The sequence below is a fragment of the Condylura cristata genome, unplaced genomic scaffold, assembly GCF_000260355.1.
Source record: "Condylura cristata isolate star-nosed mole 26May11 unplaced genomic scaffold, ConCri1.0 scaffold00002, whole genome shotgun sequence".
In the NCBI taxonomy this organism is placed as follows: domain Eukaryota; kingdom Metazoa; phylum Chordata; class Mammalia; order Eulipotyphla; family Talpidae; genus Condylura; species Condylura cristata.
Window position 1 is genome coordinate 25,004,223 of NW_004567103.1, and position 15,837 is coordinate 25,020,059.

Genomic DNA, 15,837 nt, shown 5'->3' on the forward strand with positions numbered 1-15,837 from the left:
GGGTCAGGAGAGGTCTGCCGCACCATGTGGTCACCTCTGGGGCAGACGGGAATCGAACTCATGCAGAAGTGGCTTTAGCTTCTTAGTGCAGTGCTTTAACCCGCTGCGCCACCAGGGAGGGCCGCATAGTCATTTAGTTTTAAGTCTGGCCAGAACCTTACAAATCTGCTTTAGTCATTTCATTTTCCAGAAGAGAAAACTGAGACCCACAGAAATACAGGTGATTCTTTGCTACACTTAACAGCTAATCATAGGTCTATCTGTATAAGTCCCAAATATTCAGCTTGACATCCAGTACTCTTCATTATACTCACAGGTACCTCCTTAAGTAGGTCTGTAAAAATTCAGTAATTTTCTTTCTTTTTCCCTGATTACAGAAAAACACAACCAGCAGAACTACAGTTTGCCAATGAGCTGGAAGTAGAAGATGAAGACATAATCACTGATGAGCAGAGTACACCAGAACAACAGTCTATGTTCACTGCACCTGTGGGCATTAGCCAGCCTGTAGGCAAAGTGTTTGTGGAAAAAAGCCGTAAGTGGTTCTTTGCTTTGAAATGTGAACTCTTTAAGAATTATCCAAGGAAATTCTTTGACCTAGGAATTATACATCTAGAAATCTGAAATAAGCAAAAATGTGGACAAAAATTTATGCAGAAAGGTAATTCATCATGCTATTATTCATGAGAGCAAAAAACTTGAAACAATGTAAAGCAAGAGGAGAATGGTATCTGTCAGTTACAGTGCATCCATGTAGTAAAAGTTCTGCATCATTAAAAATAAAGTTTAGAAAGAATTTTTCATTTCATGGAAAAATCATAATGAAAAAGACACACACACATATAGAGAAAGGCATGGGGCAAAAGATAAAAAAAGAAATATACCAAACATTAATGCTATTTGTTCTAGATTATGGGATTATGGATAAATTTTAAATCTCCCCTACTTCTTTATTCTTTGTTATATTTTACCAGTTTTCTCCATCTGATAGTGGTGTTGGTAATGATATAAACTGTGATTAAAAATAAATAAGAATATGATAATATTACCACATTAATTAAGAAATAACACATTATAGCTGTGTATCCTTTTGGAAAACAATTCTGATATTGTACAACATTCATTGGATATAAGGCTGAACTTGTTGTATTTAATGAAAACTACTGAAAATACGATTACGACTGTCTATTACTCATTGGATATGCTAAGAACATGCTGCCTGAACAACTCATATGGAACATAAAGATTAGGCCTTCCAATATATAATTTATAATTTTACATAATTTTTAAAAAAGATTTATTTATTTGTGCATACAGAACTGGGGCACAGGCCAGAGGCTCAGGGGCGGCGAGAGGCTTCACCAGAGACAGAGTGGGGACAGAACAGGCAGATCTACGAAGTACATTGCTGAGGGGAGCAGTCAGTGGGTCAGGAGAGGTGGGTCTGGAGAGGTCACCTTGGGGCAGGTGGGAATCAAACTCATGCGGAAGTGGCTTCAGCTTCTCAGTGCTGTGCTTTAACCCCCGTGCCACCAGGGAGGGCCAATTTTACATAAATTTTTTTAGAATTCTGATTTCATAAGGTACCATCTAAGGTGTCTTCGCAGTTTTTGGCCAGTGAGAAATCTGCCACCCTGCAGATAACTGATTTAACCAGTTATCTGTGGCTGTTTATCTAGAGCAGTTATCTAGTGCAGAATTAGGTCTTGAAGCAAGGTCTCATGACTTAAAGGTAAGTGCTTGTGCTGGTATATCACATGGCCATGTAACTTATTTCAGTCTCTTTTTAAGCAGTATTCTTCAGTCCTCTTTTTCTTTTTTACTTTCCTTAACACAGAAACCTCTGTCTTTCACCCTCCAAAATAGCTGACAGCCAGGTTTGACAAGGATAATTGAAATGTGACCTCTCCTGCTTCCTGAGTCCATTTGTAGACTTAAAGATCTATAAGCAAGTGCCTCTTCATTAACAGTGAAAGGATAAAATTCTGCTTGGAAAGTGTTAATAGTACTGACACTTGAACTGCAACTTTCACATGAATTTTCTTAAAAGAAGTTTGGGGGACAACCCATTTTTTTCTATCATCACAGAGAGTCATAAGAGACACACTGGTATCTTTTTACCTAAGAAATTTAAACTGTTTCAATAGTGACTTATATTTAAAGTGTTGGCATTGAGAGTCTCCCTGGTGGCGCAAGGGGCTAAGTCTCAGCATTATGAAGCTATCACCAGCCACTGCAGTACTATCCAATCCCCAGCCAGGTTACTGACCCAAATGGGGCAGCAGACCTCTCCTGTCACACCCGCTGTTCCCCTCAGCAGTGTATTTCAGTCCATCTGCCTGTTCCATTCTCCACTCTGTCTCTCGTAAATCCTCTTATCCTCTACACCTCTGGCCTACACCCCAGCGCTTGTAAGCATAAATAAATAAAAATCTTAAAAAAATTTATCTTAAAAAATGAAGTGTTGGCATTGAAACTTTAATACTTCTGAATCTCTAGATTTTTTTTTTGGTTATATCATGTTAAAGATTTTGAATCTTTTTGAAAAGATTTTTCTAGATTTTGTTGTGATTTGGGAGTTCATTATATTTCATTAAATATAGTTGATTTCTGAAACTGCTACTTTAACATTTATTTTCGAAGAAAGTGCATGAACACTGTTTGCTTTTCTTAAAGATAAAAAATAATAGTTTTAAGCAACTAATAGGGAACATTACTTCTTGAAATAGGGAATGAATCAGGTAAAATTTTTAGACAGAAAAACAATTTTAATTTAACATGAGAGCTTATAAGTGTGGAATAATAAAAGGGTTATCAAAGTCTCTCTTGCTAGTGACTGCTAACCGTATTATATGTTCTTAGGGCGATTCCAGGCTGCTGACCGTTCGGAGTTGATAAAGACCACAGGGAATATAGATGTGGCAATGGACATGAAAGCCTCTTGGACGACCCGAGATGTTGCGCTGTCAGTGCACAGAGCTTTCAGGTGGCTCCTTCTGTTGGGCATTTCTTAAAGCAAATCAAATGCTCCATAATTAAAAATTTTAAAGTGTTGATTGTTTAGCATTATGAAAAAAATTAACAACTTAAAGTGGTGGATAGGAATTTTTTTTAACATTTACCTAGAGTTAATAACCTGCCTATCAGTGTAGTAGAAAGAAACCTTGTTTTTACCTTTCATGAAATGTTTTATTCTTGTATGTGAGGAAATTTAAAAAATAATTTAGCTTTTTACTTTAGTAATTCTTGTACAATAATTAGAGCCTTTTTCATTCAGGATGGTTGGTCTCTTTTCTCATGGCTTCTTGGCTGGCTGTGCTGTGTGGAATATTGTTGTGATATATGTTCTAGCAGGAGATCAGCTTTCTAACCTCTCCAACCTTCTGCAACAATACAAGACCTTAGCATATCCATTCCAGAGTCTTCTCTACTTGCTTTTGGCGCTAAGTACAGTTTCAGCTTTTGACAGGTAAGACTCTTACGACTACAGATCTTTCTACAGTTTCTTCAGGAGGAAATATTAAGCAAAATATGCCACTGCATCTATCGTTCTGGAGACAGGATTACAGGATATTAACTATAGTCTCTTTTCTATAAGAGGAGTAGTTCCAGGACCCCCAGTAGATGCTTGAAATTACAGATAGTACCACATTCTCTCTCTCACTCTCTTTCTATGTATATATACACTTTTTTTGTTATTATACCTACACACAATGAAAAAGTGTAATTCATAAATTAGGCAGTTAATAAATTAATGAAATTAATGATAAATAAATTAGTCTCTTACTAGAGATTAACACCAGTAACTAGTAATAGAGTTCAACAATTATAACAATATACTGTAATAAAAGTTATATGAATGTACTCTTTCAGAATACCTCTCCAACAACTGTCTGTTAAGAGCGGCACCATGCCTGTGCTGCTGACTCTGCCTGGTCAGCATAAGCCCAGGCAGGCTTATTGTAGACTACCTTTATTATATATCCATATTGTAGAATACCTTTATTATTAATCATATTTACAATATTGTATGATATCTTTAGACCACAGTGACTGACACCTCAAAGAGTAAAACCAAAAACAAGGGGGACTACTGTAATATTACTTTATTTTGACACTTTTCTTTTAAAGCCAACTCATTCTTTTTTGGAAGGATGGGGCTATTGTGAATAAGAACATTCCCAAAAATCTTAACCCATTTCAGCATCAACTCTAGTTTAAAATTTAAGCCAAATATAATCAACACAAAATATCCTAAATACCGTTTTCCAGATATTCTCAGTCAGATGTAGAAGAGACTCTGGGTATTATGTTAGTTTCCCATGACTGCCATAACTTTAAACAGAAATTTATTCTCTCACAGTTCTGAGGTTGGAAATCTGAAATTAAGGTTGACTAGGCTGGTTCCATCTTGAGGTTCTGAGGGAGTTTATTCCATTCCTCTTCCCTCGCTTCCAGTAGTTTCTGGCATATGGATGCATCACTCCAGTCTCTGTTTCTGTTGTCTGCTTTTATGTACCTCTTGTCTATGCCTATTCTTTAAAATTCATGAGTCATGCTGAATTAAGACCCATTCTATGGCCTCATATTAACTGGGTTGTATCCATAAAGACCCTGTTTCCAAATAAGGTGATGTTCATCAGTGTTCCAAATTCAACATATCTTTTTTAGGAACATAATTCAACCCACTAAGAAAAACAACTGATGTAAATAATACAAATGGTATGACTAATACAAAGAGATAGAATCTAATGAAATTTTATAGATGACGTTTGTTTCTTCAGACTATGTTAACTCCAAAGGATTGTTGACTTAGTCTTCTAGTTATTACATGTGACCCTTTATAAATAAGATAATCTTTCATATATGTTAAGTATAAGCTATTTAATGCTTAATAGTAGTCAATATGTATGATAGTATTAGAATGGAAAAGGAAAAAATATGGGTGAGAATACAGTTTTGTAAGAAGTTTACAAATGCACTGTAACAAGAAGCGTTTGTATTTTCTAGGATTGACTTTGCTAAAACATCAGTAGCAATTCGAAATTTTCTTGCTCTGGATCCCACAGCTTTAGCATCTTTCTGTGAGTAGAGTTTAATTTGATAACTGTAAGATAATTTGAGTTACACTATAATTTTGAACAAGGAAAATTAGTTTTATTTTTGTATGATCACTCCATGTAAACATTGTTATAGATACTTAGTGGAATTTGTAATTTAAAAAAAGTCATGGACATAATAGTTACAGAATTAGTTTTAATAGAGGTTGATTTAAGTAACTTTAAAAAGCTTAACTTGTTCCATATTATTGAATTTTTAGTTTTTTGTATTTCTATTTAGCATTAAACAGATTCAGGTGGTAAAACATTTCAGTAGCGAATACTATTTTATATCTTTTGATAATTTATAATACATTTTATTCTAAGTTATGAAATGTTAATAAATTTAGTTTTAGGACCTTCAGTAAATCATTTACTTTCTTAAAAGATTTTCTTGGCTCTTGCCAAGAAAAAAAAGGCCTTTCTGCACCTGTAGTCTTGAAAAACAATATAAGGCTCTCTAGCCTATTAAAATTGATCAAATAAGTTTCTTTTTATATCAGTTCCCCAATGTACAGATTTTTTGACCTTAATATAATTTATACATTCAGAATAAAATGGGTTGGTAAAAATGCTTTTCTAGTCATTTTATTTGTCTTTTTCATAGTGTACTTTGCTGCCCTTACCCTGTCTCTGAGTCAGCAAATGACAAGTGACAGAATTCATCTTTACACACCTTCTTCTGTGAATGGTAGCCTCTGGTAAGAATTCACGGTAGTGTTAGCAACTGCTGATGGTCATAACAGCAACATGGTACTCTTCTTCCCCTTCCACTCTTTCATGTATTTTCATTTATAAACGAGGAGCTTGTTTTTATACACATCATGGCAAGCAAGTGGGTTAATGGCCAACTATTATTCTATAGAGCTGCATTTAAAATGTACATACATGTATGTATGCATTTTTAGTGAAATGTCTTGTTTTTAAAATTTTTATTTAAATCTCTAAGTAATGGTTTAAAGTTAATCATTCCGCGATGAACTGGAGGAGGCCTTCACCTTCGCCCCTGGTCAGGAAGCTTAATAGCTCAGAATAGTGACGGGAGTGGGTAGCTGGGGATAGACTCTGAAAACCAAGCAAAGCCAGGAAGTGCGGTGTGGCCTTGACAGAGTCAGAATCACATGGCTAAGATTTCAGCTCACTAAACTCAGAGGGATGGTCTTTTTTTTTCTAGTGACCTGAGACATGTAATACAGAGAAAAAAGGGAAGATACTTTTCTGCATCCATACATTGTATCCATAATAGCTGGAAGAAAAGGGGAACTTAAAAAGAAAAAAAAAATGAATTGGCAACTAATCAGCGTGCAAAGTGGATTTGTTTACAGTTCCTTAATCTGAAGCTTTGTTCTTAATGGCATGTTTCATGTTTTACTCTTGGGTGAAGATTGCTTTTTTATTTTTTAAATTTAAAAAGTATATATATTTGGATATATGAGCCAAAGTGAAAACATTTCTGAAGAGTACTTTCATACCTTTAGGACAGCAGGAATTGAGGAACAGATTCTGCAGCCATGGATTGTGGTGAACCTGGTGGTGGCCCTTCTGGTTGGATTGTCGTGGCTTTTTTTAGCTTATAGACCGAGCATGGATCTTAGTGAAGGTATTAAAGAAAATCTTCTCTAATAATTGTATACATCTTACACTGCTATAGCTTGGAATATTCAAAAGCCAAGATATGCTAAAATAAAATAATATAAGAAGAATAAAAGTAAAGTGATGTAACAGAATGCCAAGAGAAGTAGGAAGGAGTAAGTATCCAGGCGAGCTGGGTTCTTGCTATACTTTGGGATTCTGGGGCCCTTGTGCATATTCCAGAGGTACTTCATCTCTTTAAGCCTTGCACGTATTCCATAGAAAGCCTGAACTCTGCTTCTTGGTCTCCTGATAACAAATCTCTTCATTTGCAATGAATCATTCACTTTTATAGCGTCTGTCAGACATGTAAGTCTAGTATATTTTTCTTAATTCCTCTGTCTGACACAGATTGTTAACCCTTCATTCTTTGCCTAATGAATGAGGTAAGATTTACTAATCTCTAGTCTCCAGACTTTTGGAAAGCTTGAAGATGAGGATCATGTTAGGAAGCTGCTAGTTCTCTGGTGCTGCTTCAGGAATTGCTCAGTCCTGGGCCAGAAAATTGCATTTCCGTGGCAGGTGTTCCACACCTTCATCCTTGAATCTCTGGATTTTGATTATCAGTTTTATTCTTGATTTGTTAAACTCTTGAGCATTTAACTACAGTTTGATCAACTAATTACAACCTATCTCTCTCACAAGTCTTAGAATTGAGAATTTTCCCAACATTTCCATTTTAAAAAACAAGGGGAAAAAATGTAAGCTTAAGTGTTTTCATTCAGTAGCACACTTCTCTACATTGTAGTTCTTATGTTGCTTCACTGAATATCATGTTGTTTTATTTCTTTTGACCTATTTTAAATATTTTTAGAAATATTCATAGGCTTTATGTATTTTGTAGTTTTTCTTTCATCCAGTTTAGTTTTTAGTCATTCAAAGAATTTTTTCATCTAATACTTATATCAGAGGACTGTATTTTATTCAAGTCCTCTGGTTTCGCCCCACCCTGGATTTCTTCATATTTCAATAAATTATGTGTCTATGCTACATAATAGTTTACATGTGAAAATACCTACCAGTAACACTCCACACTGTAGTTGGGATTGAAGCTGCACCCAGCTGGGGTGTGCAGTGTTCAGTCTAAATCACAAAGCGTGTGTTACTACATATTTGCAGAATCCTATTCTCCTTCAGGGCAGTGTAAGTCATATAACATTTTACTTTCATGTGAATAAAAAAAGGAAATATAAAATGAGGATGAGAAGACCTTGCATATTGGGTTGTTAGGGTAATTCCATGAGATATATTAAGATACCCTGACACACACCCCATGTTGGCTCCAAGTCCTTCCACCTCTGTCCCCAGTACTTTAGATCATTATGAGCACTGTAGAATTAGACCTTTTAGTGATTTAGTGTTTAGTGTTTAGTGATTCTGGATTCTCTAATAAGAATAAATAAAATTGACTTCTATTTGCTAAGAGTTATATTTTCATTATATGTGTTTTATTAAATTGAGGGGTTTGTAATATATACAAAATTTGAACACATTAAAATGTGAAGCTTTTACATTTGTCACTAGCTCACGTTTAAAATTAGATTTTACTGTTAAGAATTGTCACTTGAGGTGCTACTATTGTAAATTTTGTCAGTATTCCAGAGACTGCCTATATCTAAAACGCTAGCAACTATTTTGAATATGACCTGTTCATTTTCTTTCCTAGAGTTGATGTTCTCCTCTGATGTGGAAGAATATGCTGAAAAAGAGAAAGGATTCAAAATCTCTTCATAATACTAACTTACCTTCAGAGTAGTGATGACGCAGTAGTTAGAATTTTTCCCATTATTGTTTTTAAGTGTATTTTTATAAGATATGTACAAGTATATTTGGAATTGATTTTTTATATTATACTAAAAAATTTCTCAAGATTATGAAAAATGGTAAACTTCTATCTACAGTTTATAACCAAATCGTAATCTCTGTATAGCATTATCATCATAATGACAAAGAAAATAAAGAGCTAGGAACCAGCAGGTGAAAGTGCTTATTTCCTTTTTCCTCAAATTAGTTAAATTTATAGTAACTATCTTTAAATACACTAATATTGAAATAGCCATTACTTCAGTGTTATAAAATATGTATCAGGTTTGAACATAAGGACAGGGAGAGAAAAGACCATTTTTTATGTCTCCTTACTGAATAAATTAAAATATGAAATTTGTCTTTTTTTTAAACTGACTTAGTGTTTGTGTATCATGTAATAACTATAATATGTAACTTAACTTGAAAGATGCTTTATTCATGTTTAATAAAAGAAGTTACTTTTTTGTTGTTTGAAATTTTTTTTCCCCTTAAAACCTGTATCTGTGGTTCTAATATCTGGCTGTCCATCAGGATCATTTAAGGAACTTTAAGAAATATATCCTGCAGCCCTCCCTGATTAGCAAGTGACTAAGTGACTGGATGTTGTGGAACAAAAGAGGATTGACAAGTTGACCATGAGACCATGACCAGAGCATAGTCAGAGACCATGACACTGAGCAGAGGTCTAAATTGAACGCAAATGCCACATAAGAACTATCTTGCTGCTTATAAGACTGAAATTGCTGAAAAGGGAATCCACCAGGAGTTAGGAGATGGAGCTGCAGGCAGTGCTGCAGTCATAGGGCTCGTCCCAGCTCTCACTGTGATTGGCGATGGTTCTCAGGTTGGAGCACAGGAGTTCATGATCCTCCTTGTTAGGAGACTCCAGGGAAGCCATGCTCATTAGAGCTGAGGCTTAGCACAGCTGAACAGTGTCATCAATGAGAAACAGGAGAAAACCAGGATGGGGGTGGAGGATTGTGGTAGGCTGAATGATGTATCCCAAAGATGTCCATGTCACAATCCCTGGAAATTTATGTGGCTAAAGGGATTTTGCTAATGTGCCTATACAATGTGTATGTGTGTATGAATATTGTTTTTATTTCTCTGGGATAAATCAGGAGGCCAATTGCTGGGTTGTGTGATAGTTACATGCTTAGATTTTTAAAAACCTGAAACTTTTTTTTAAATTTTATAATAGTTTATTTTTACATATTTTTGTGCATTTTTCCATCTCAGTTGCAATCCCCTTGGGTTTCCCATCACCAAATCACCCATGTGATATGATCACCATAGTCCAGTACATTTCCCTTCCCTCACTGTTTTTGATCCCATTCCCCACTCCACCCCCACAAAATATCTCTGGTATATGGCTGTTCATCATTATCATTATTTTTTTTGCCTGTTCCGTTATATCCCTGCTATGAGAGAAACAATCCAGTATTTTTCCTTTTCTTTCTGGCTTATTTCACTAAGCATGATCTTTTCCAGCTCCATCCATGTTGCTGCAAAAGATATGTGTTTTTTTTTTTTGGTGGATGAAGAATAATACATTGCGTATATGTACCACATCTTTTTAATCCAGTCATCCATTTTTGGGCATTTGGGCTGTTTCCATGTCTTTCCAATTGTGAATAAAGCAGCAATAAACATGGGGGTGCAGATATCTTTTTGAATCAGTGTTTTTGTGTCTTTTGGGCAGATAACCTAGGAGTGGGATTGCTGGGTTGTAGGGAAGTTCCACGTTTAGCAGTTTGAGGACCCTCCAAACAGTTTTCCATAGTGGTTGTACTAGTTTGCATTCCCACCAGTAGTGCAGAAGAGTTCCTTTTTCTCCACATCCTCACCAACATTTGTTGTTGCTAGTTGTTTGAAGATGTGCCATTCTCACTGGGGTGAGGTAAAAACCTGAACCTTTTTACCAGTGACTATTTACCATTTACATTCCTGATGATATTTTTCTGAAGAATACAAATTATTTTGTTTTTGAGTACCCCACTTAACAATTTGTATTTGACCCCACTCCCCAATAGCATTATTGTTCTTCTACCTTCTAAAAATCCTGCAGACTGTAAGCTGTGTCCAAAGGTTTGACTATTTTTTATTTTATATCAAATGAACCCTAGTGAAATCAGTGTTATGATGGACAAGTCTCACTGGGAAAATGACTTAAAACATACAGCACAAACTGAAAGTGGCAACAAACCTATATCAAGGACCCTAGGTATTGTGCTCTGTCCCCTGAAGAGTAGAAGGTGAACATCAGGTACTGCATCCAAATAACTATGTGTTGAAATGAAATAATCCCACTAATGTGAGGTAGTAGAAAATGTCGTTTGGAGACTGCAATTGGTTCTGTTTGAGTGACAAAAGAAAACTGAAACGGCCTGGGCCTGTGCTTGCAGCTGACCTTCAGGCTCGCTGACACTCCTCCGAAGTCAGCACCAGGCAGGGGCCCGACGTGAAGCCCGGGGGTCCCTAGAGCTGTGGGTTTACACCGGAAAGCGTCCGCAAGGGGGGGGGGGGGGGGGGGGTGAGGAGGATCGCGCCTGCGCCGTAGCAGACAGTCAGTTAGGTGCAGGCCGGCCCCGCAGAGAGAGGGATGGATCCGCCCAAGAAGCTGTCTAATCTACCCAGCACAGCAGATGATGGCAACGGGCGGGTCCATTCCCTGTACACATCCCCTGTGCTTCAGACGTCTCCTCACCCCAACATGGAAGTCATCCGTGTCCCAGGGTCAGAGTATTCCTCGGTCCCCAGTAGCATCCAGCAACATAGCACAGATACACGCAAGGACAAGAACAAGGAAAAGGAGGGCGCTGGGCACCGGCTGCTGAACGTGAGTGGGGACCCACGGGCAGAGTTCGACCGCCCCTCAATCCCCTAAGAGGCCAGGGTAGGCTGAGAGGGTCCGCGCACCGAGGGCTGCAGGGCAGGGAGACCTGGCCGCTGTTGAAAGTGGAGATGGCGGAGGAAGGCGTAGCTTGCCGCCTCTTGGCATTTACGCCACTTGCCAGGATCCCATTTTGTTAACTGTTGGGTGAAGACAGTAATCACGGCTACCTACTTTATGTGGTTGTCTGGAGAACTAAGGAGAGAGTAATGGGAAGTGCTTCTTAACAGTGCAAAACAGGGGAGTCAACCAGTGTTGGCTCACTTAGATTTCACTTAGATGGCTAACAGGCTAACTGAACCCTGGAAACTTTAGTTCCCTTATTTTCAATTCCTGAGGTTCTTAGAAGTGAGCAAATCTGCATCACCTCTGCAAAATGAATCACTGGCCTCCTGTTAATTGGAAAGGTAAATTTTTGAAATGTGCAGAACTTCGGAGTTCGCCATGTAGTGAGGATGGAGACCTTCTCCCTTCAGAAAAAGGGGGATTTTTTTTTCAAGTTTACTAGAGGGTTATTGAAAATTTTTACATTTTCTGTCGATTTTCTGTTCATAACTGTTATTAAAAATAGTTCTGGGCCCTCTCTAGTGGCGCAGCGGGTTAAAGCACAGCACTAAGAAGCTTAAGCCATTTCCGCATGAGTTCCATTCCCGCCTGCCCCGGAGGTGACCACATGACGTGGCAGACCTCTCCTGACCCGCCCACTGCTCCCCTCAGCAGTGTACTTCGTCGATCTGCCTCTTCTGCTCCCCACTCTGTCTCTGGTGAAGCCTCTCACTGCCCCTGAGCCTCTGGCCTGTACCCCAGTTCTGTATGCACAAATAAACAAATCTTTAAAAAAAAACAAAACAGTTCTGATAGAAGTATCAGGGAACAAGTGGTTCAGAAGAACATGGTGTTCTTCTCTATAAAATGGAGTTGAATGACTTGACTCCGGAGCGTCCCTCCTAATTCCAAAACTTAGGATCCTCTCGACTCATTGCTCTGGTAAGTTGAGAGAACATTAGATTAAACTGTGGAGTAAAACTTGGAAGAGGTTGTGTAAGAGATGTGCTTATACATCTTATTGTTATATGTGTCCTCCTAATGAATTTGTACTTTATTCTGTAGTGATTGCCAATATTTTTTGAGTATGAGTTTTGTGTGTGTGTGTGTGTGAATGTTTTATGAGGATGAGTTCCATTTAATTGCTAAAGAGAGAGAGAGAGAAAGAAATACCCCACATAAGAATAGTTGACTTTTTATTATGCATTGATGGAAAATCTACAATAACAGGAAGTTACCATGTAGGAAGTCTTTAAAATTTGCTTATAGATGCAATAGCATCTATACATGTACAAAAGTAGGTTGTCTATAGGCAAGGTACGTTGCTTGTCCAAGTTTGGTTTCCCAAATGATTTGACTGTAGATTGTTTTAATAATGTCTGACAGAACAGGAATAACTTAAGAAATTAAATAATCCATTTGGATTTAGTTATAATTGACTTCATCAGTGAGTTTATGCAATACAGATGTTATACAATAAACAAGAGTAATGCAATTCTGTTATTAAAATTATGCAACAGCTGCTATGTGACACATGATAGAGACCATTAATCATGGAATGGATGCATTTGAGTTTAGTAATTGCTGCCTATAATGTTAACACAGGTTAAACATTATACATTTGGGCAACAGGTAGTCTTTTCCATAACTTCTTTGCATTTTGGGGCGTATATGACAAAGTTTCTGAAAGTAGATTATCACAGGGTAGTAAGGTCAGGTATATGTTTAACATTTTCTGTACAAAATACATTTTTTTAATACGTGGAAGCAAACACATCTCTCAGTGTGTGCGGCCATGTTAGTAAGTGTTACTTTATGGAAGAAGAGCAGGTTTCTCTCTAGGGCTAGGAGGACCGACTGGCCTAAGAAAAGGATAATGGATTTTCAAAGAAAACAAAGAGGATGTAGCACCAGCAAGGCAGAGCATGTTCTCTGTGGACCAGGGCATTCGAGTACAAGAGAGTCCAAGAGCCCTCCGTGGCTAGTTCAGGATTTAGTGACCTTTCTGTACCAGGTACAGGCTCGCCGGGGAGGGCGCACTCTGGCAGGCCTCCTAGGCCCCTGGAATCCTCACTCTGAGCACTCTGGGTTCTCCGTGGTGAACCCTGTGCCTCACAGATTTCCACCTCTGTGCTCTGTTCATGGCAGCTGTCCTCACGTGCTCTGGCTCTCGGCTCAGGTGCGCCACTCACCGCATGCTCACACCACGCCACGTGCTGCCATCAGGCACACATGCAAGCCCACAGGTGTCCATCATTGATGCTAATGGCGGGAGGGTGGGAAAAACCTGCTCACTTTCATTTACCCTTCAGAAGATCAAATGGTTGCTGGGAAGAAGTAAAGCACCAAGTGGGTTAATGTACAGACTTTTTTTTTTTTTTAAGATTTATTTATTCATACAGAATTGGGGTGCAGGCCAGAGGTGCAGGGGCGGTGAGAGGATTCACCAGAGACAGAGTGGGGAGCAGAACAGGCTGACTGATGAAGTACACAGCTAAGGGGAGCCACAGGCATGTCAAGACAGGTCTGCCGCGCCGTGTGGGTCACCTCCAGGGCGGGGTATCAAACTCATGCAGAAATGGCTTTAGCTTCTTAGTGCTGTGCTTTCACCTGCTGCCCACCAGGGAGGGTCCTAATGTACAGACTTTCTAATGAAGGGCCACTGGGGGCTTCCACCCATAGTGCAGGCCAGTGGAGACAGGTAAAAGGCTAAGTGGAACTGAAGTCAAAATTCTCTGCAGGTTCAGAAGAAATTCTAGATGGTGTCAGAGGCTTTATGGGACTGGTGTTTAGAACTTCTGTTCAAGATTCTAAAAGAGTTTTAGCAAAGAATTGTTTCAGTTATTGTTGGTTTCCTTGAAGAGAACTTTGCTAAGGTGAGGAAGGAAAGATAAAGAGATAGCGAAGTAGGGAGGGAGACAGTATTTTTGGCAGGTTGTTAAGAATGAATTGAGTATCAGTAAACTAAAAGTGTTCCCCCCACCCCTAGTTATTATTTTGGCTGAAATGCCCATTCAAAATATCTGGTTTCTGTGAAAAAGTTTACCAAGGTAATAGAAAGCGTGAGATCTACATTAAATTCCACATTAAATATAGATGGCGCCTTATAAGTTAGTGTAAAAAAATGCTGTGTATTCAGTAGAAAAAATGCTGTGTATTCAGTAGAAACTTTTAATTTTGATCTTTGTAGAGACTGGTGATTTGTTGCATGTGACTCTCCACTGGTGCTGGGAGACCAGCTGAGACTGCTATTCAATACTTTACTATAAAGCATGCTTTATATTAAATGATTTTGCCCGACTATGAGCTCATGAGAATGTTCTGAGCATGTTTGAGGTAGGCTAGGCTAAGCTATGATGTTTGGTAAGTTCTGCATATTAAATGCACTTTCAACATGAGATTTTTTTTTTTAAAGATTTATTTATTTGTGCATACAGAACTGGGGTACAGGCCAGAGGCTCAGGGGTGGTGAGAGGCTTCACCAGAGACAGAGTGGGGAACAGAACAGGCAGATTGACAAAGTACACTGCTGAGGGGAGCAGCGGGCGGGTCAGGAGAGGTCTGCCACGCCATGTGGTCTCCTCCGGGGCAGGCGGCAGGCGGGAATCGAACTCATGTGGAAGCGGCTTTAGATTCTCAGTGCTGTGCTTTAACCCACTGCGCCACCAGGGAGGGCCCTCAACATGAGATTTTTGAGTTACAATTGACTTATGGGAATGTAATGTCACCATAAGTTGAGGAAGATCTACATACATATAATTGCCACAGCTTGGTGGTTTTTTGACAGTACAGTCATTGTCATTTATTAAACGACTTTTATTAATGACATTTATTAATGTCATTTATTAAACTACAAATTAAATCTTAAATTTAAAACATACCCATCAGATGCAGCAATGACAGTGATCCTCAGATATGTAGAACATTTTAATATAACTAAATTATTTGTTATATACTTTAAAACAAAATTTTCAACATAACTAAGGATTTGATATATATTTGAAAAATTGAGCAAAAGATTCTTAAAAGGTATATGTAGAAAGATTTGGAGAAACTAATGCTGATAAATAAGGATCTGTTGATTTAAATTCACGAAAGACAACGATTCTCCTTTCAGGTTATATTTTTAATAAGCAATTTTCCTTATTCCTCTTGCCCCTTTCTTACATTCCCCTCCCTTTAGTATATTTTTAAAAAGCTATGTTAAAATGTCTTGTAACTTTAAAAGGTTAACCATCACGTGTCATGACTATAGCCCTTAAAAGCAAAGCTAAATATGAACCGGCAAATGCCAGTTAGTGAAGTTATCAGGAGAAAGGTCACACAATTAAAAACCCAAAGCCATCTGTGCATTATTCTAGT

The 15,837-nt window shown here is 38.0% G+C and overlaps 2 protein-coding genes across 3 annotated transcripts in view; both read left to right on the plus strand.

Annotated features, from left to right (window-relative positions):
• The window catches only part of TMEM237 (transmembrane protein 237), an 18,932-nt gene extending 9,971 nt beyond the window's left edge, over positions 1–8,961 (plus strand). For both annotated transcript variants that reach the window (XM_012724988.1, XM_012724995.1), the window contains exons 7-13: positions 378–535; positions 2,863–2,986; positions 3,278–3,469; positions 5,011–5,084; positions 5,707–5,800; positions 6,578–6,699; positions 8,398–8,961. In XM_012724988.1, coding sequence (XP_012580442.1) covers positions 378–535; positions 2,863–2,986; positions 3,278–3,469; positions 5,011–5,084; positions 5,707–5,800; positions 6,578–6,699; positions 8,398–8,465 — 832 coding nt within the window. In that variant the 3' untranslated portion in view covers positions 8,466–8,961. The remainder of the gene's footprint in view (positions 1–377; positions 536–2,862; positions 2,987–3,277; positions 3,470–5,010; positions 5,085–5,706; positions 5,801–6,577; positions 6,700–8,397) is intronic.
• A 2,178-nt stretch (positions 8,962–11,139) lies between these two features.
• The window catches only part of ALS2CR11 (amyotrophic lateral sclerosis 2 (juvenile) chromosome region, candidate 11), a 54,752-nt gene continuing 50,054 nt past the window's right edge, over positions 11,140–15,837 (plus strand). The window contains exon 1 of the mRNA XM_012724765.1: positions 11,140–11,376. Within this exon, the coding sequence (XP_012580219.1) occupies positions 11,140–11,376 (237 nt within the window). The remainder of the gene's footprint in view (positions 11,377–15,837) is intronic.